This window comes from Coloeus monedula (genome assembly GCF_965178545.1).
Source record: "Coloeus monedula genome assembly, chromosome: Z".
NCBI lineage: Eukaryota > Metazoa > Chordata > Aves > Passeriformes > Corvidae > Coloeus > Coloeus monedula.
In genome coordinates this window covers 35,157,398-35,178,096 of record NC_138822.1, presented here as the reverse complement: position 1 = coordinate 35,178,096, position 20,699 = coordinate 35,157,398, and the positions used below count along the sequence as shown (strand labels likewise).

Sequence of the window (20,699 nt, the reverse complement as noted above, 5' to 3'; positions counted from 1 at the left end):
TACTAAAAACTAGTATTTGAAGGGTGTCCATAGCTTCCACAGTGTGTGTGGTTCACAGTTGGTTTTGCTTATACTTTGTTGTAGTGCAGAATTTTAATAGCCCAAATGCATTTTAAAGTAAATTAATTATTTTTATTAAAGCATGAATATTTGTTGCACTTGTTAAGGACTGTTTCTTTTAAATAGAATGGCCAGAGGTGCTCACAAAGACTTAAACTCATGTAGACTGCTCCCTGTAAGCTGCACCTCAAATGAGTTTACTGACTCAAATAATAAGAAAAATAAGATTAATAATACTGCATCAGACCTAAGGTCTGTCTATCTGATTATTATGGCTATCTATCCCAGCATCACCTAGTCTCTTGAAGCACTCAGGAACAGCATTCCAAAAGAACACAATAACAGGCCTGAATAGTCTTTTAGTATCCACTAAGCCAGAGTCTTCCTCACACAGCTGTGATTTTTTTCAATTTAATAGCTTTCAGTGTATTTCTCTTGATGAAATATACCAATCCTTTCAAGAATTCATGGAAGCATGTAAACAAACTATTACCATTCACAGCATCCAGTGGTAAAGAGTTCGTAAATAAATCTCCTTTTTGGTTTCCAAACCTGGTACCTGCTAGTTTTGTTTGATGCAAATAATATTTATATTGTAAGATACAATAAACCTTTGCTCTTTGTTATTTTTCCATGTGGCCTGTGTAGACCTTTGCCATGTTGGTTGTCTCTTTTCTAGAATAAAGAGAAATTGTGAATTCAATTATTTATTTTATGGAAGTAATCAGTTGCTGTCATTGCTGTGTGTACCTTTTCAATTTCACTATATCCTTGAGATGTGGTATCAGAAGAATGCATGTTCTAAAAGCCCTATGAGCTATTCAGCAGTGTGTTGATGACTTTTCTTTCATAATAATTATTTCAATGTTTGTGGGTTGGTTTCTGACTATTATTTAGCCTCTTACTAACATTTTTGTAGAAATATAAATTGTAAACCAACTTCGCATCAGTGTCAACCCAACTCATCCAATAAAACTATACCACTTGTAGAATATTGTAGCTCTAAAGGCATGATCTTTAAACCAGATTATTGCTGACTGCAAGTCTGGCACTCTATTCCTATTTTTGCTTGGTTTAGCTCTCTTGAAGATGTAAAAGGACAAACTGCTATAATGATTTTCAACATGATGCTTTTCAAATCTCATTATTTTTGTGCATAGGATACAAGATAAAGTCTGTATATGGTCATTTTATACAGATTGGCATCCACATAAAGATTTTTTAGTTGTTGAAGAAGCCACTTTGTAAATGTGACACAGAGCAATGTTATTTTAAAAAATTTTCCTTGAAACTATAATGGCATAAAAGCAGACTTTTAGATCTTGATAAATCTCTATGTATTCTCTTCTTTTCTCAAAATACTGAACTGTCTGGTCAGTAATCGCACCTGAATGTCTTGCATAAACTTGGAAACCGGGAAGCTTCATTGTTTCATATGTGACTGGTCCAGAAGTTCTTCAGAAAGTTGGTGTTCTTTACAGTATCTTTTATTAAAATCTCAGCTGAACTAAACACATTAAATGAAAATGGTATGTAAAAGTAATGCAAAGAAAATGTAATTAATTGCTTATAATATTTCTTGAAATTATATTTGCTACACAGAAGGTCTATTAAACAGTGCATAAATATGATTTCCCACTTTTTACAGATGAAGACAATGAAGTTTTGAGTTCTCATAGCAACATGAAGGAACTGGGAATAGAATCCTTGGTCCCGACTCCTTCCAGCATCCCATCCATAACTAAAGGTTAGATACCTAGATTACTGCTTTATTTTCCCCTATTCCGACTTTTAACAATGAAGAAAATATTTGGAAAATGCAATTATTTTCAAGAATGTGAGGAGCATTGACAAATAGCATTTATAAAAATTAAATAGCAAAAGGAAGCAAGATAGTAAAGAAGCAACTGTGATTTTTGTGATTGTCTTCAGGCTTTAGAGCTTTGCTTGTCAATGCCGATACCATGAAAACAAGACAATATACTTCTTTAATTAGTTGTTCATATTGATTCCATCTCATAATGAACAACTATAAAATCAGACTATTTTGGCTGTCAGTACGTCATTGGCATCTGGTACCAGCATATACATTGAAATCTGTCCATGTAACATGCTGTTATTTGTAAAATCATTTTTCACTCTTTTTAAAAATCTCATGCAGCAGTGACATTGAATAACAGAGAGGGATTAGTGACTGGGTACTACTATGTAGCCACAGGGTGTCTTCCTTATAATAAATAATCATGGTGGATTCCATTTACACAATATAAAAAGCAGGTATTTTGAGTATTATAATCAGTTTTAGCTACTGGGAAGGAGGAATTGCTTTGTCTATTTTTAAAAAACCTTGTCAACTCATATTAGCAACACACCAATACTAAAGTTACAGTAGCATGATTGAGGCTTGTCTGGACAGTATTCTACAGTTCAACTACATGTTATGCCTTCAAAATATTTTTCTTGCCAGTAGAGTGCTTTTTGCAATGTGAACTTAAAAGAACAAAAAGTGGCAGAGGCCTGTGTGAAATATTTGCCTCCTGCCATGGCCTAAGAAACTGATGGAAAACCAAAACATTTTGTTAAAAGAGAGCCCATGTCTGAAAGTGAGTTTCTTACTTAGGCACATGAAATGCAAGTGATATGACTGGTGTAGCAGTTCTGTCCTTGTATGAGCTGCACCTTGGGCTGGGCGTTTCACTCACTGTAGTGGCCAGTAGAGAATGCTTAGTGGAAAGTATGAGTTAATTTTCCCAGTATGTATACATAGCCTCCAACAGTAATTCCAGGAGAACTGTATGAATTCAGCCTGAGCTTGTCTGTGACATAAAAGGGCCAATTTTGCAGCCAAAGAAAGAGGTACTGGAAAAAGGTGAGCAGTGATTCAGAGAATCAGAGCAGAAAAACAGTGATATAAAAGCATAAAACTGCTTCTCCATTTATAAGAAGTGGTAGGAGAGGTGCATGAATCCTGTTAAACAGCAGAAGTTTGGAATGAGGATTTGATCAAAATTGTTGTTGGGGCCAAAATCCAGTAAGTGAAGGTCATGTGGGCTGCATATCCTGGGAATTACAAATGTAAGAAAAACAGTCTTCTTAAATCTGTATCAATACCAAAAACATTCAGGTTGAGTTTCCTGGAGATACAGAAATTGGAGTAATTTATTTCAAGACAGACATCTGACACCTTTTAATCCTTACAAGGATTTCTCTACAAGAGATTAATGTCAGGGAATATTCACACTTACCATATGATTTCGTTGCTGTAATGCAAATTCTGAAGCAGTTCTAAGGTTTTTTCGAGTCTGGCTACCAGATGACAATCCTAAAATTCCTCCTGCAAACAACTATAGAATCAAACCTAGCACTGAACAGTGTCTAAAAAGGGCCACTCTTTTGCTCCAGAGTGTCAGGAGCAATGACTTACTTGAGGTGTATGTGGTGCTATGGAGAAACAGAAATCAATTACTTTTGCCAAGGTAAGTGAGAAAGGACAGCTTGATAGAACTTGGAAGATTACACCTTTTTCTTAAGAAAATTATTTTCAACAAAAATGAGTCAGATCTTTCCCCTTACAGCTACAAGAATGCAGCTGATGGTAAGGTAAATGAAAAAAAGAAGTGTGAAGAGGGAAGCTTGCTTTTCTGTGTAAGCAGAGAACATAGCAAACATGCAGCAGAGAATTCTGTTTCTCCCCTCCAGAGATGGAAGCTAATGGAGTTGAAAAGACTTTACAACATTAGTATTGAAAGACTGAAGTATTTATATTAGGCCATCACTCTTTGTTTTGTACTGATTTGAGTTCTTGTGGTGTATCTCTCAGGAAAGGAGCGAGTAAAGCACGTGGTCCAACATGTAATTGGGGCTATACTAAGATGGTTTGGAATTGTGAAGACACATGTGCTGTTCAAGCATTGCTCAGATTTTCATCCATGTGAATCCTCCAAGACTGGAGTTTGCAGCTATCCCATGCAAAGAGCTTTCTGGGGCAACAAGAGGAGGCAATAACTGTGACATTTAATGTCAATAGTATTTGTGGCATTTAATGTCCATAGTGTTGCCACAAGGGATTATACATTCTGCCCTTTTTTCTCTAGTTAAATAGGGCCCAGTAGTCTGGTTCTTTTTTTGATGAATAAATGTAATAAAATCACAGAATTAGAGAATGGGTCAGGTTGGCAGGGACCACAGCAGGTCACCTGGTCCAATCTCTGCTCGACCAGGATCATCCCAGAGTACATTGCATAGGATTGCTCCAGATGGTTCTTGAATATTTCCGCTGAGGGAGACTCCACAGCCTCTCTAGGCAATCTGTTCCAGTGTGAGAGATGTGATCCAGTGTGATTTGAGAGATGGTTCATGGTGGACGAGGATGAGATGGATAATAAGCTTTTCTCCTTCATATTGCTTCGAGCACAAGGCAGTTAGGAACACTACTACCCCCAAAAATGTAGTCTTCTGTACTGGCACAAGAGTAGAGTCTACGTGGACATAACATCTAGAAGAGCTAGATTTTGACATCAAGGGAAGCAATAGTTCATTCTGTTCATTAGAAATCTAAGGCTGCTGCCTTTGAGCCAAAGACTTTTTTGGGGAAAGGAAGTAAAGTGAAAATTGGAGGTTCTCTAAGGATGCAAAATATGGAGTGTCAATTCCAAAAAGTGTACAAGTGCTGGATTTTAGCTGGCATCACGTATGGGACGTGTAGATAATAGCTGTAGATAGCTTTTTAAAATTTATACTGCTGCTAGTTTACCTTTATTACTGCATATAAAGTTCAGTGCAGATGTGTGTCCAAGAGACAACACTGGAAATTTTCAAGCACTTTTCAGCTCTAACAGGCAGTAAAATATGTTTAATGAAATGCCGTGAACACACAACAACCTTTCAACCTTGTTGCACAGTTCAATATGCAGTCAGCAGAAAAGTACAAGTGAATAAATGCTACTTCTCCAAAGACTGAGAAACTCATTAACGTTTTCCTTTACATAAGAAGTGAAAAGAAGTTTGCTTTTAAAGGCAAAAAAAATATACTCTTATGTCATGTGAGTACATTGACATACACTAACAAAGTAATGGATATTTTACCAATATTAGACATAAACATGAATCAAAATATGTCACTGAAAAATTACAAGGAATATGGCTAATACTAATACAGTTCTTAGGGCCAGGATAATACACATACATCCCCAGCTCTAGCAGGATTAAGCCAAAAGAGATTGCTGAGGTCAATGTCACTGGATTGTCCTATCAACCAGATGCAAATGCCAGTCACATTACACTGGACTAGTGAGACTCTAAAAAAGCAAGTGCTTCCTATGGGAAGTTTGTGGTTCTTTTCTTTCAGCATATTTCTCTGACGTGTGTAGACGTGGCTCTTGGCTCTTGGCTCAGCGAGTGTTTTGCTGCATGATGCAGAAAGCCAGGAAGATTGAACTCATCAGGACCTGCTGCATTTTACCTTTGTTCAATGGCTGGGATGGCTGACCAATATTCTAGAATCTTTAAAGACTACATTGAGGCTTGTAGCTGCATTAGAAAGTAGGTGATCCAGCAGGATCTTACTAGGAATCCAAACACAGACAATGTAACTCCTGTTGCCATTCTCATTTACTGATCAGACCAAAGCGCACTATATTAGCAAGGGGTCTGTTTTTGCTGTATTAATTGCATCTACGTAAGGGTTGCATGCATAGCTATGGAGAAGTTCCTAAGATCCTCTTGTGTGGGTAAGCTTTAATAACTGTGCGTCTGCTGCTCTGATAGTGCAGATGAGCAGCAAGCAGAGCTTCATTCTCCAGCTATGACCAGGCACCTCTTCATCAGCATCATGGGGAAAAACTCAAATTACACATGAATTTCTTATTAGGTTTTTTTGATGGAAGAAAATGAAGCACAAATACCATGTTTGTTCAGAATTATGGTTGTAATACAAGGCATCTGATTGCAGCCTGATTGCAAAGAGGGTAAAAACCAGAGGAGTAGGAGGTCTGTGACTTTTACATCCTCCCTGTTACATACATGACCAAACTAAAGAAATTATGAATCTAAATTTTGGTGACCAGTTGCTACTCTGGGGTCATGCAACTGTCCAATCTGAAAGACTTTCAAGGGGGTTGAACGCCCTATACGATGTTCTCCATGTATGGTAGTTGAGACATTTCTATGCATTTCTCTTTAAAGGAACAGATGTCCTGGAATGTTTTAACTAGTCTTTGGTAAAGTGCAGTGTTGTTGAATGTAATACAAAAGTACCAGTTCTTGCAGCATGCAGCTTTGACAATTACAGGTCTCTTGTTTTCAAGGTCTGATCTGTCTTGTATCAGTGTTTTTTTAAGGAGTCAGCAACGAGACTCTGCAGTGTACCATCAGTGGGTATAGAGCCAGATTTGAAAAACGAAATTTAGAGTGATGGTCAGCATGAGTGATGACATTTACACCTATTTAATAGAGTGCTGGGTGTAGCTCTATTTCATGCTCTTATTTTAACACACTTAAATCTGAGACCACTGTCTAACTGTGTCTATAAAGCAAAAATAGTGCTTTCACGGGGAGAAGAAAGTAGAGGACTTTCTGAAAACTAAGGGTAGATTTCCAAGAGGGCTTATCTATCCTTTGAGTATCTATAAATTCACGTCAAAGTTTAATTGCTGTAGCTGTGGCTGCTGACGAGTTCTAACAATTTGGCCTTACATAGTTCCACAAAGAAATTAATATTCCTACTTCATCAATGTTAACTTCCTCATGAGCTTTTCCAACAGCTGGTAATATATTTAATTCTGACACTACTAAAAATGTGTGCAATTAAGTGAAGCTTTTTGAACTCTAAGCACTTTATTACTTTATAGTAAATAATCTCTATTAATTTTTTAATAAATTCTTTTCTCAGACATGAAAGCGTATGTCAGTTCTATTCCACTGTAGCACTATACAGTTTTTTGAAGGAATGCTGCCCTAGAGTAGAGAAATGCAGAGCGCTGAGTTGCTTAAGATATCAGCCCCAAGCTTTAGCTTTTTAGTCCTGCAAAAAAATTAATCAGCCATTGTGTTCTGCATCTCTAGTGCTTACTAGCTATAAGCTGGCATTTTAATATTTTCCTGTGTATTCTTCTTCCTGTTGCTAAATAATTCCATAGTCTTTTTCCTGACAGGCAGAAATGACACAGGTAAGACAGCTTTTTAAGTCAAAGCATATCTCTTAAGTTTCTAAATAAATATATCAACTAAATTTATGAAAATTTTTGGATAGATTATAACCTTTCACAGGAATTACTGATATTTATTACCTTCCAACAATTTTACTAATCTATATAACCATTTTTATTACAAAAGAAACATTTAAAAAAAGCTATGTCTTATTATTTATCAACATGGATGGAGTTTGTTAGGCAAGTAAACGTGCCTTGTGTTTAAAACTTTTTTTGTTTTAAGGTGTTTGTATTTGCGTAATTGATGACAAAGAACTAGATTCTTTACTGATACTTAATAATTACTTTATGAAATTAGTTTTCTTCTGTAACTACTTTTGACTCTAATGAGTGTTGAATAGTTTTAGCTGCCTCCTGCTGTGAGATACCACACCTTGTTTATAAATTTGTTGATCTGCATATAATACTAAGTAATAATCTGGCAAGCAAGCAGTAACAAAAAAGCTAAATAAACAATAACTACAAAATGTATGTAGCCAATTTATGCATATCAAAATTCATTGTTTTTAATTACTGCTAGTGTTCTGGCAAGCTGGGAGAATTAACATCTTGGAGTCTGCTGTCTTCTGTATTCTTCAAGAAACATGGTTTTCATGCATTTTCTTATATAGTTTCATCATATTAGAAAGAAATTACATGTAAAGCTTTGTATTTACAAAGTTCTTTTGCTCTCTCACATGACTGCCACAAGGAACTAAAGGTGATGTCATTATACCCATTCACAGGTATGAAATAATATGAACTCCACGCAGAAACTCCTAGATTGCCTAGACTGATCATTTTTTTTTTGTCAGGAATTTTTAATTACAGGTACATAAACAAGTGATGTGAGGTAAACGTGTGTTGTAAAACAGTCGCTTTTTGGAAGTTAATTTTAAAACTGCTGGTGAAGAAAACAGTCTGTAAGAAGACATGTAGTCAAATGGTTTGGTTCATTTTGTTTCAGATTCTTGTACCTCACATTCTAAGGAATAGTTGGTTTGGGTTTTTAAAAATTTTTTAAAGAAAGGGAGACTAAATGAGGAAGATAAAAATAAAGGTGCCATCACTTTTTACTCTGACTGATACTGAATAGTATGTGATTACAGATCTGTGTAGACCTATGAAGAATTCAAGATGACCAGACCCTAATGTATTAATCTGACTACAAGAAGTAAAAAGCTTTAAATGAAAGCACATTCAGATTTATTAAGGCATTTCAAGGACCAGTTCTGTAAATTAAGCGGGAATACTTTTCAGCAACTGCTAATGAAAACATGTTGTTTTCTTTTGTTTGATTTGAGCTTCGAGAAAGTTAAGCATATACAGGAAATTAATAGCGAGCATGAAGAAATGTAATCAGTATGTTTAGGACTTCAAATTTCATGTTATCATGGTGAATAAGGTGGTGGTGACTGATCTGCAGCAATTTTGTCATAAGCTGGTGGAGCATCAGGTACCTATGGTAAGGAAAATGGGTGTGAAAGATCAAAAAAACCAATTAAGTTACAATAAAAATGACAAGAAAATTACATTAAACATGCATTAAGCTGTTTACCCCCATATTAGTTACAGTTCTATGACTTAAAGTAGCTGAGCTCATTCATTGTGTCTTTTCTTTAAGGTTACTTTTTTGGTAGTATGTTTTCTGGTTTTGCATCAGATTCATTTTATTGCTATTGTTCATCCAAAGAGAGAATTTCCAGTGTTATAAAGGCAGGAATATTTTTCTTATGTATATCTGGGGTGTTTTATATTGATAATTCAGATAAATATTGAGGCTTTTCGTTGAGAGTCCTGATGCAGGCACATTGTCTTATTTCTAGTGTTAAAAACTTGAGCAGCTAATTTGAAATTGGTTGTAAGTTAGCATTTTCTCAATTCTAAAGCAATTTGAACACACCCATTTATATATATTTATCACTTAATTTACCTTTTTGAAAATTGAAAGTTTAAATGTTCATCTTTCCATAATGATTAGAAGAGCTAATACCTTGAAGTTTTATAATGTTCCCTGACAATGTTTGTCAGAGTATAGTATACCAGACACAATCCATTTGTTGTTTGTCAGAATGGCAGAAAATCAATTAGGGAGATATTTGGTTTTTTCCAGTATATTTCAGCCTTGCATTATTCTAATAGATTACATAATGATCATATGACTTAAGAATAAGTGTAAGTTGAAGAAAGTAATTTTTGAAATAAGAATTCTAAATAGTAGATTTTTAACATTTTTTAAATTTTTCACAGTACGAATTTTTCAAAATACTATTTTATAAGTTGAGGCACTGAAGACTCAGTCTATGAGAGCATACACCAAGGGGGAAGTCATCAAGTGCCTGTTTAACAATATTGTCTCACCATGTCTTACTCAGTTTTAAGTAAGTGAGATCTTGAGTTGCAACTTACCACAGAATTAAAGTCTCTGTAGTCCTGCAGAGCCATTTTGCAGTCCAGTATTGCTTCCTCACCTACCACCTTTCGTATTGTGCTCATACTAGTGTTTTTGCTCTGTGACAGATCATAAAAAAAATACGGGGAAAGCGAAAGGAAGAAAAGACTGTGAAGTTGGAGCAAATTATGCATAATTTAAAATTTGACAGCACATTTACAGTACGTATTAGAATCTGGGATTAGGGCCAGACACAATGCAAGTGTGTTTACCTAACACTTCAGGCTGTCTCTGCTGAGACATACTCTCTCTCCCCTATGTAATTGAATTACAGTGCTGGAAAAATAAGTATCACATTTTTTAGGTCCTGGACTGATGCAGGAATTGACATCTCATGTACCCAAATGCCTCCTCCTTTTTATGCCACCCATTTCTTTCCTTAATCCCCAACCTTTTTGTTTTCCATTATTTCAACATTTCTTTTGTACACATGCTGTACCAGTTCTCCCTTAGCCAAAAATAGCCCAAGAAAAATGTGATTTTCCAAACCAGAAAGTAGCAATCTGTGATGAGCAAGAATTAAAAAACAGATTATGCTTTTTGCTAGGCTGTATAAAGCAGGCATTTGGTTTGATTTTTGAAAGGGTTTTTTGAGTATTACTTTCATTTTTGCAACATTTCACTATGAAAGTTCAGTTTTTAGATATTCTGCCAGTTGATACTGGCAGAATATCTAAAAATTGGATTTTGATTGGATATTGATTGGATAGATAATTGGAAAGGGAATGGGACAAAGTTATCAGAAACAGCAAGGAAATGGATTTGCTGACTTAGATGAGAGCTCTGCTGGGTTTTTTAATCCCAAATAGTTACTTATATCTTCTTCAAAATATTAGGAAAACTAAAAGATACTTACTGTAAAACATATATTTGGATAAAGCTTTGCCCTGGTTTCAGCTGGAGTAGAGTTAATTTTCTTTTAAACAGCTGGTACGGTGCTTTGTTTTGGATTCATTATGAGACTCATGATGATAACACAGTGATGATTTGGTTTTTGCTCAGTAGCTCTTACTCTAAGTCATGCACTTTTCAGTGACTCATGCTCTGTCACAGAGCAGGTGCACAAGAAGCTGGGAGGGCTCATGTCTGGGACACCTGACCTGAACTAGCCAAAGGGATATTCCATACCAGAGAACATCACGCCCAGTATATAAATGAGGGATTTTTCTCGGAGGGGCTGGTCGCTGCTCAGGAATGAGATGGGCATCAGTTGGGTGTGAGAAACTGTAGTGGGCATCACTTGTTCCTTTGGGGTTTTACTCCTCTCTCTGTCTCTTTTTCATTATTATGATGAGCTGTAGTAGTAGTAATAGATGATTACATTTTGTTTCAATTATTTAACTGTTCTTATCTCAACCCATGAAGTTCACCTTTTCTTTCTGATTCTCCTCCACACCAGGGTGGGAGTGGGAAGTAAGCAAGTGTTTACATGGTGATTAATTGCTGTCTGGGGTTAAACCGTAACAAGCTTTCACTTTAAAGGATTAAAATAGACCTCCTTTGTTAGGAGGGGGAGCAAAACTTCAAAAATAAAGGTTTGGGACTTCTAACAACAGATGTTATAAGAAGGATTGTACCTTTTAAAAAAATATTTTCTAAGAAGACACAGATTAGAATATTTTAAAGTAGTGTTTCGAAAACAAATGTCAAACCTGCCCCATTTTTGTTGTAAACCTTAAAACTGCAAGTCAGATTTTATATGGATGAATCACACATCCCCCATATGTGAGCATGTTTACTTGCTTGTAACAAGTTAGTTATTTTTCTTCTCTGCTTCCTAGATTTACTCTAATCATATCTGTCCTTATTTAGGGTAAATCTTATGAATAGTGAATATATTACTTTTATTTAAGTGAAAGGACACAGAACACCTCTTCATTTTGTGTAAATATAAATATAATAATTCCTAGAAATAAATTTTTCTACTGACATGTTGTGCAAAGTTGGGCAAGTGGTTTAATGTCCCTTTGTTTCTGGTTCCTCTTACCACTTTGTCTGGCTTGCAAGTTCTTCAGGAAAGGTTGTGTTTCATATTGTGTGGTTTTGTCTGTGACATATGTCAGTGTAAACACTACCTGAGATAACGATGTCATGTTACAGATTTGATGTTCTCTGCATCAATGTCATGCAAGTCAACGTAATATATTGTCAAAATAATAGCATGATAGAAAATGAGCTGCCACACTTACCCGCAGACTTTTGTAGCCACTACGTCTTTTGTAATACCAGCAGCCAAAGGCAAGTAAAATTGCCAGCACCAAAATGAAAAGTCCAATACCCAGAGCTCTGTTGGGAAAGCAAAATAAAATCATTAGCACTGCAACTAGATGCATCCTCCCAGGAGCAAGAATGGTTAGGCCAAGAGTTTGTGTCAGCATCCTGTTGTAAGAGGAAGGCATGGAGCAGAATTTACCTCAGAAAACAGGCAAAGTATCAGTAACTTCAGCCAGTTTCTGTAGATTTCACAGTTAGCTAATTTCTCTACCAAGTTCTTAAGTATTTAAAAAATATATTTCTTTGAAAATAATTATCTTCCAGTGACTACTGATTCCAAAAAGATGCCTGTCTGTAAATCTAGCAAATCACAGCATTGTGATATTACAAGTGAATGTGAAATAAATTAAATGCCACATATGCAATGATGCAGCTTATGTTTATTTGCTAAATTTCTCTAGGCAACAAATATTTAAAAATGTATGCTAATTGCATCATATTGCAACAACTGCTATTGATGGAAGGGCTTTTTGGATACATAAAACACATTACAACCTTAAAACGTGTCTAAGAAACTTTGCATTATTCATAAAGGGCTCTATAAGGATTTAGTTCTTGTGTGACATACTAGGCACAGTATTGGTGTCACTGGGTCATTTTAGGGAAAATGCACTTTGCAAACTGTGCTGTAAAACATCCTTCCCACTGCTCACTGGGCACTTGACAAAAGCAGCACAGTTCCGCTCTATGTCAAAAAGCAAGCTGACCAAGTAATTGCAAATTTCCTAGTCAGAAAACCCCTTCCTTCAGTGTTAATATCCTCCCTGTTGAGACATATGGAATTAATTCCCTTTTTTTGTTGTTCTTTGCCTATTCAGGAACAGAAGAATATGGTGAAACGGTTAAAGGGAAAAGAGTATGCAGGGAAAAAATTACTATGTGAATCAGGATAAACCCATTCTAACATACTTCTGTATATCTTATGTCCAGTTGCCTTGCAGTCATTACCCCAGGCTTTTCCATTGGGACTGAGTAGTGGCATATGTGACTTATCAGAGAGGTTTTATATCTATTTGCTGTCATTTTCACTGACCCCAAGTCTCATGAAGGAGTGAACAAAGAAGCCTGAAAGGAGATGCAAGGAGATTTGTGTGGCTGAACAGGCTGCCTTTTTGTCTGAACGTCTCGTGTGCTATTTGAATCATGAGGCCCCTTGGAGACAAAGGGATTTTCTTTTTCCGAAGTACATGGATCTTGTAAGGTGCTCCTATCCCTTGAAGACTTTGTGTGGCCTGGAGGCCTGTTTAACCCAAGAACAGAGCTCACAGCAGTCACTTTCTGATGAAGCCGAAGGTATGAGATGGCTCCACTGCTTTTGCTACTCTTGCCAGGATGGTTTAAACTTGGAGAGACTGCTTCTCCAGGCAGCTGCCCTCTCTACATTTTTAGACTTTCTGGTTTTCACATGTTGAGTTGTTTTAGCTATCCATTAGCCTGCATGCCCCCAGAACATATGTCATTTCTGGAGCTGGTACTTCTGACTGCACATTTGCCATCTAACTCCTTCCCTAACTACTCAGAGGCTAATATGGAAAGTGTGTATGCAACTTTTTGCAATTCCAGTTAAAGCTGAAGCTGTGCTACTCAGAATCTGGGCTCATATCTGGACTACACTTTGTACCGAGAGTGTCATTTTTGCGTATCTAGAAAAACTACTTATAATTGCAGCCACTAGAATTCACAGCAGTTAGAGTTAGAGGTGAGCATGCCTAGTTTCAAGTGCTGAAACATGACTAACCAGTGCTTTTTTTTTAAAGAACTGAACTGCTTTGTATGTACTATGAGAGACCTTTCCCCTTTATTTATTCTTTTTGCCAGAGCTGATCCTGGAGGAGCAACTATCTTGCAGTATGAACAAGTAATTAAGTTTGAGGCCCAGTAAGCCAGTACCAGCAGTACAATCCACATACAGATATCCCAAGCACACTGGAATTATTTGTCTAATGTAATAAAACATCACCAGCTGGGTGGTGTCTCTAATAATCCCAGACCAAACATATTTTATTGTAATTCAAAGATAAAAATATTAGCCAGAAATAGTTTGGAAGTCACTTTTGTATGACATTGATGTCTTCATCTGCTTTTTTTTTTAACCACTTCTCCACAGAGTTTCCCCCATTCTTTAGGGTGAGACAATGTCCCTTTGAGGTTCCTAAGAGAGGTCTGTGAATCTAAGGATAAATTTAGTATACAGATCACCTTGCAACAGCGTCAAAAGTAAATTTTAAATAAGCCTTCAATAAACCTGGTAAAGGCTAATGACTTGTGATCATATGATTTAACTTTTGATTTTTGAATTCTACAGTTCTGTTTTTTCTTAACTTTGAGGGCTCTTTAAGATTGCACAATGACAGAGACATTAGAGACAGTTGTCTCTAATGTTTGTCATTGTGCAATCTTAAAGATAGTTAAATGCACTCACTCTATATCCAACAGTGATTTTTTTATACAATTTTCTGGTTTTCTTTCAATGCAAATTTTTTCACCAGCTTACATGCTAACATAGGTTTTGATTTATGCTTACTCTTCTGCTGCAAAATAGGCGTGTCCTTTCCCTTTGAAATAGTTGCCATCCAGGTGGTTATATCTTCTGGGCATTTTGTGAGGTTGGTCCTGCTCAAACCTACAGGGTAGAAACATAGTGTCTCAGTGTGACAAACAATTTATTACCTTTAAAGCATAGTATTATCAGCTTCTTTGTTTTAACGGGAGCTTTTTAGAGAGGCAGGATAATCTGATACCTTCAGAATCAATTAGATCCATATACATATGCAACTGTCCCAATTTAAGATAAAACTTAAAACCGTAACTATATATATGAGTATCACCACTGACATCAAGGTGTTTGCAGCTGAGCGTAACAGAGTTTGCAAAATTTGATGTGATTTTTTTGGTACCAAGGGATGGCAGAATTCTGAAGCAAAATCTAGAATATAGAAAAAAGGGCAATTTACCTGGTCAAGAAAACCTATTAAGAAGAAAAACTAATATTGTTCTAACAAATAGTTGTTTGTCTATTCTGTTATTCCCTGTAAACACTCAGGGGACAGGTTTTCAGTCACTGGAGACTCTCAGAGATCTGTTGAATTTCAGATGGAAATACTGATTTATGTCTGCTGACAGTCTAAACTCAGATGTGTAGGGAATTTATATTACAGTCTTAATTCCCAATCTTTACAATCTTAATTCCCAGTCTTAAGGTGATGATCACAGCTGCTTGAACAGTTAAAAATATGTTCAATCCAATATAATGAAGAAGGAATGCACAAGTAATCGTGTTTCTGTAATCTGAAGAGCACAACAACGGATCCTACTTGATAGTATCTGGCTAACCTACCTATCCTATAGAGGTAAATTATAAAACATGATGACTTTACTGAAGAGAATTCTAGCCAATGAAAGAAAATATTATGAGTTCACTTAGTCAAGCCTCTTCTAAAGCATAACTTTAAAGCAAAACTGAAAATTTTGTGTAAAATAAAAAAATATAAATCTTACCTCCTTCGGACCTGTATTCTGTCTGTTAACTGAAGGCATGTGCAGCTTTCTTTGACTTGGTCTGTTTTTTTCTCCTTTGATCTGTCCTCTTATGACTATCACGAGTTTAAATTCCTTTCAGTACAGCCTCTGAATGCATTAATTAGCTTGAAAGGGCTGAGGACACAACTTCTCATTTTCTTCTGCATTCTTCCCTCTTAAAAAGCAGCAGAAAAATATGTTATTACTTGATTATTTATGTGTGCTCTGAGAGACAGACCAACACCTTTTTACCTGCCCAGTAAGTACAAGCTCCTAGAGTGGGCAGACTGTTTATAGATTCAAACATGTTTTGATCTAAGGCTGGTTATTTTGTTACAGAGGACTGGTATATTTGCATGCATTTACTATAGCTTTGTTTATGCACACTTTTTGCACCGTTTTAACACTGTGCTAACTAGCATGTGTGGACCAAAATTCATTACACTATGACAAACTATGTCTCAAATTAAGGTAAATACAGTTTATATAGAGAAGCGAACACTGCAACAAAAAGAGAGTCTGTCCCATGGGCTGCAGAACTAATGAAGCCTGGCCTTTGCCTGTGGTAACCGTGTAGTAATTCCATTGACAAGATCAGGCAAGAAATGGCAGTCTGTGATTGATTCAGAGGTGTGGGTACTATGATATACCAGCAGTTAGTTACTGCTAGAAGAGAGGGAAGATAGAAGAGCTACGTTCTGCTTGTCATTTATCCTAATGAGTCATTAATCTGAGCCTCTCTGTCCTTCGACAGATTTTTTAAGTTTGAAGGATTAAACACTTTTAAGTTTTCACTTGTCTTTGAAGCTGTGCACCAGGCTCTAAATGTGCTGAAAATGGCTGACACACTCCAAAGAAAATAGGAAAGAACAGATAATGTGAGTGACCAACATCCATTTCATTAGGAAGTCAGATGAAAAGTATTAACATCGATATTTTTTAGCTAGTGCAGGGCTCGGAAGTCACCATTTTTCTGCTTATGTATTTTTCCTAATGATAGTAAAAATCTGACCTGTCTTTATATACTTTTTCCATTAGAGTGCCTAATGACAGGACCGGAGACAATGGGCACAGACTGAAACACAGGCTGTGCTCTCTGAACAATAGGAAACACTTTTTTCTGTGAGGGTTACTGGGCACTGGCACATGTTGCCCATACAGTTTGTTGAGTCTCCCTCACTGGAGATCTGCAAAAGCCATCTGGACACAGTCATGGGCAACCAGCTCCAGGTGGCTCTGCTGCAGCAGGGGGTTAGACCACAGGATCTCCAGAGGTGCCTTCCAAACTCAGTCATTCTGTGATTAGCACCAGAAGGATCTAGTTGGTCTTGCTACACCCATTAAAGTTTGAAACAACACAGTTTTTTCAGAGGGGAAAATAAAGGGTACAAGAAAAATGAACAGTGAGGACCATAAAGTTACTAATTTGGCCAAGTTATCCCAGATAAACTCAGTAGGAATTTCAAAGGTGAAAGAGGTGCAGGGAAGTTTCTGTAAATATCCATGTGGGTAAAACTGTAAATGGACGCTATCACAGTCTGCCAAGTTCCCAAGAAACATGCCAGCCTTTGTGCATTTTGAAAATGTTATAGAGTTCTTTATCAAGTCATGTGTTTTCCTGAAGAAAAGCTTCTGGAAGAGGATGATAACTGAAGGGCACTGTTTGATCTTGTGAGAATCAAAATGCTAATAAAGAAAATCCATGTGATTTGTTTATGTAGCAAAACCAGTCTCCGACCCTTATTTGCCTCAAATGATGTATGGGGCAAAATGTCAACTGCTTGAATATTTTGTGTTCTGAATGAATCTGTTGTTAATAGTACAACAAAAAAGGGAAAAAAATAATAACTTTGTCATGGATCTGTGGTGCCATCTGGAATGTAAATGCAGAATGCTGCTATTGAGGAGTTGAATGGATGGATGAGGATGTGAAACACCACATCCTGATTCTGATCTCAAGCTTTTTACAAAATCTTATTTCTCTGATGTAGTGCTGCTAACTCCATCATTGTAAAGTCACTGGTATTGACTATATAGATTCCAAAGGTGCTACCTTTTCAAAGACAATATTTCAGGAGAAGTGGGTGGAAGAGGAGTACTTTGGAGAAACCCTGAAGTAACCCAGGTTTTTTTGTGATTGCTAAACCTGTGGCAAACCCAGGACACTGATGAATCTTGGTGAAAGGTAGGAAATGAATGCTTGTAGTGTAACTACAAATAACAGGCCTGACCTTTGAAAAAGAATAGCTGTTGATTGGTTTTGTGATGTTGACATTGTGATTCCATCTTTCTAGGACAAGATCCTAGGATTTTTATTAATTTACTTGCTTTAATTGATAATTATTTTTCTCTGACATTTGAGGCTTCCTACAGCAGACAGAGCAAAGAAACACAAGTACCTTGACACCTGATTTAGTAAAGACTTTAGTTTTGAGTTTTATGGGAAATTCAGTGGAAACAAGTATTTCACTGCTAAATCTACATTAACAGTAACACAGTACTGTAAGAGAGAATAAGGAATTATATCCCTTTCAGTTCGTCCTGTGGATCTGTATCTCTCCATGGTTTGGGGACTTACTTTGAAGGAGGTATTATCTGGTTTCCAGGCTGAAGAGTTCCACTATAGGCCAGATTTGAAGCTTTTTGAAAATAAACTATTCCTCAACTTGTTCCTGCCTTGACTGAAGGCCCCTCCAGGGGGTAACATATCCTGTAGACTGCCTTGCTCAAACACCCTAAATATGTTCATTCTGAAAGCTTGGTTCATGACAGAAACTTCCTCCTCAAGTAATTTCCAAGTGAAGCTGTGGTCCTTACTGTAAGACCCATCTCCCTCTGCTCCATCCCTGAATCTTACAGTAAAGAAGGAATGGTAGTCTTAATCCCGTAGCAACAGTGTCAAAAGTAAATTGACTGAGGGGAAACCTCATTGTAGTCTTCAGCATCCTCATGAGAGGAAGAGGAGGGGCAGGCATTGATCTCTTCTCTCTGGAGACCAGTGACAGGACCCAAGGGAATGGCCTGAAGTTGTGTCAGGCGAGGGTTAGTTTGGGTATCAGGAAGAAGTTCTTCAACCGGAGGGTGTCTGGGTACTGGACCAGGCTCCCCAGGGAAGTGGTCACAGCACCAGCCTGACAGCGTTCAAGAAGCATTCAGACAACACTCTCAGGCACATGGTGTGACTCTTGGGGTGGCCAGGAGTTGAACTTTGATAATCCTGATTGAGCTTTTCCAATTCAGTAAATCCTATGAGTCTATGATTTGACTTCTTTTGTGCCATTAAACAGATACATAGCAACAAGATGACAGTGTCCAAGTGACTAATACTGTTTATTGCATTTAGCAAAGAAAATATAAGCATGACTTTTCATTTCTCACAAGATCCTGTGCAGGCTGGTGAGAACCTGGGGAAATCTCCAGCCTGAGTCCTGACAGAGCCGATTCTGAGCTCAGACTAGGCTGCTCAGGACTTCACTCTGTTGGGCCATGAAAGCCCCAAGGATGGCATAAGCATGACCACGCTGGACTATGTCCCTGCTGCTGGGCTGTCCTCATGGCTTCAGCCTGAGCTGCTCCTGTTCAGCTTTGCTGCTGCCTCACCCTCACACCATGCACTGCTGTGAATGATGCCTTTCCGTGCTGGGTCCTAAAGTCCTGGTCACAGTCTTAGATTGTTGCTCCGGCCCCTCTGTAATTTGCCGGCAAAGAGAGGGGCAAAGCAAGATGTGTTCCAACCCAAGACTGCGAGTTTCAACGTCTTTAGGGTCCCTTCGTGGTCGCCAGCAACTGATGCCTTTTCCTGGTCTTAAAATCAAGAGGCATACACGGTTAGAAGGGGAAAAGGGATTTTACCTTGGTATTTACTTTAAGGATCCTTAGGTGTACACATCCAGGTCACATGCATCGAGATGCACCCCGCCGAGTCTATCTCTGTCCCCCTCCCCCCAACATTGGGTATAACATTATAGGCTTTACTAATTAGCATATCTATCAAAGATTCCCCAGTGAGAGGCTCAAGTGAGCCCCCCTCCCCAAGGAGCCTTCCCCTGGATGGTTCTGTCTTGGTTTACAGAATGTGTTCTGGAAAGGACCTTGGGGTCTGGGGCACACTGATCCCTAGCTACAAAGCTTCTAAAATGTTTAGTCTCTTACCTTGACAAACAAGTCCAAGAATGTAGGCAAAAAGCACTAGGAATACAGAAGTTGTAAAAAGGTATAACAGGGGTATAAAAGAAAAGGCAGAAATCTTCATGGCATCATGAACAGCCCAGCTGCACCTCCTCTATCCTTCCTGTTGATGCTGGGGATGTTGCTTGGTGCCCCAAAGCTGCTGCTCCCCCTGGCTGAACCAGTCCTGGTTCCACAGCCTCTCAGTGATCCTCTGCTGAGCTCAGTCATCTTTGTCAACTTCTTTCCTGTGCTTGCTGCTCCAAAATGTATGCATAACTGTGAAGCAGAGGGGAACAATCACCTCGCTTGATCTAGTCCTTGTGCCCCTGTTCATCCAGCACAGCATGCCACTAAATGCCTTCTTTACTGCCCATGTCAAACATCAGGACATGTCAAAATAAATTGGTGACAGGGCTTGTAAATAAAATATAGAATTTTAACAGAATGTCAGAGATGGAAACTGCATCTATTAAACATTTCCCCATTCTTCCCACCTCCAGCAATACCACTTCTATTTTATAAAATGAAGAGTTATACTAAGTAGTGGAAAACTGCAGAAGACTGAAGAATAATGCTCCTAGAAAAATTCAAACTTTTCAATTGATGAATTTGTAAAGGATTTTGTCAGGTATTTCAGAGCCTTACTACAAGACTTTGCCCACCCAGGTGTGTTCCTCCCAATATGTTCTGCAATCAAGCTGTTACAGGTAGTTGATTTATTAATGGTTCCGCTGATTCCCAGTAAGTTAAATTAAATTTTTGAAATACTTGTTCTTATGAGACAAGAAGTAATTATTTCCCATGAGAGATTTATGTCAACTTGGCTTCACAGAGGAAGTGTTTCAATGGTAAAAATTTCTGAAGTTTGTAAGTAGAGCAGATATGACATTCATAATAATTTGAAAGCTTTAAACAGTTGCTATTTTTTTTCCTTTTAATGTTTCTTTCTAAATGTGATTCAGCCTTTTCTTCCTTAAGTTCTGTCTTCCCCCGATAAAATAAAATTACAAAAAACCCCAGTTGTTTGGATACAGACT

At 37.5% G+C, this 20,699-nt stretch overlaps 2 protein-coding genes across 2 annotated transcripts in view; one reads left to right on the top strand and one right to left on the bottom strand.

Moving 5' to 3' along the window:
• Positions 1-20,699, top strand: part of ERMP1 (endoplasmic reticulum metallopeptidase 1) — a gene marked incomplete at its 5' end in the record, with an annotated part of 65,590 nt that overhangs the window by 2,730 nt on the left and 42,161 nt on the right. The window contains one exon of the mRNA XM_082301457.1: positions 1,709-1,807. Coding sequence (XP_082157583.1) covers positions 1,744-1,807 — 64 coding nt within the window. The remainder of the gene's footprint in view (positions 1-1,708; positions 1,808-20,699) is intronic.
• MLANA (melan-A) lies at positions 8,146-17,310 on the bottom strand. The gene is made up of 4 exons (XM_082301458.1): positions 14,498-17,310; positions 11,889-11,985; positions 9,657-9,758; positions 8,146-8,707 (listed from the first exon to the last, which is right to left on the bottom strand). Exons 1-4 carry the CDS (start codon positions 14,611-14,613, stop codon positions 8,639-8,641), a joined length of 384 nt encoding a protein of 127 aa, XP_082157584.1. The 5' UTR covers positions 14,614-17,310; the 3' UTR covers positions 8,146-8,638.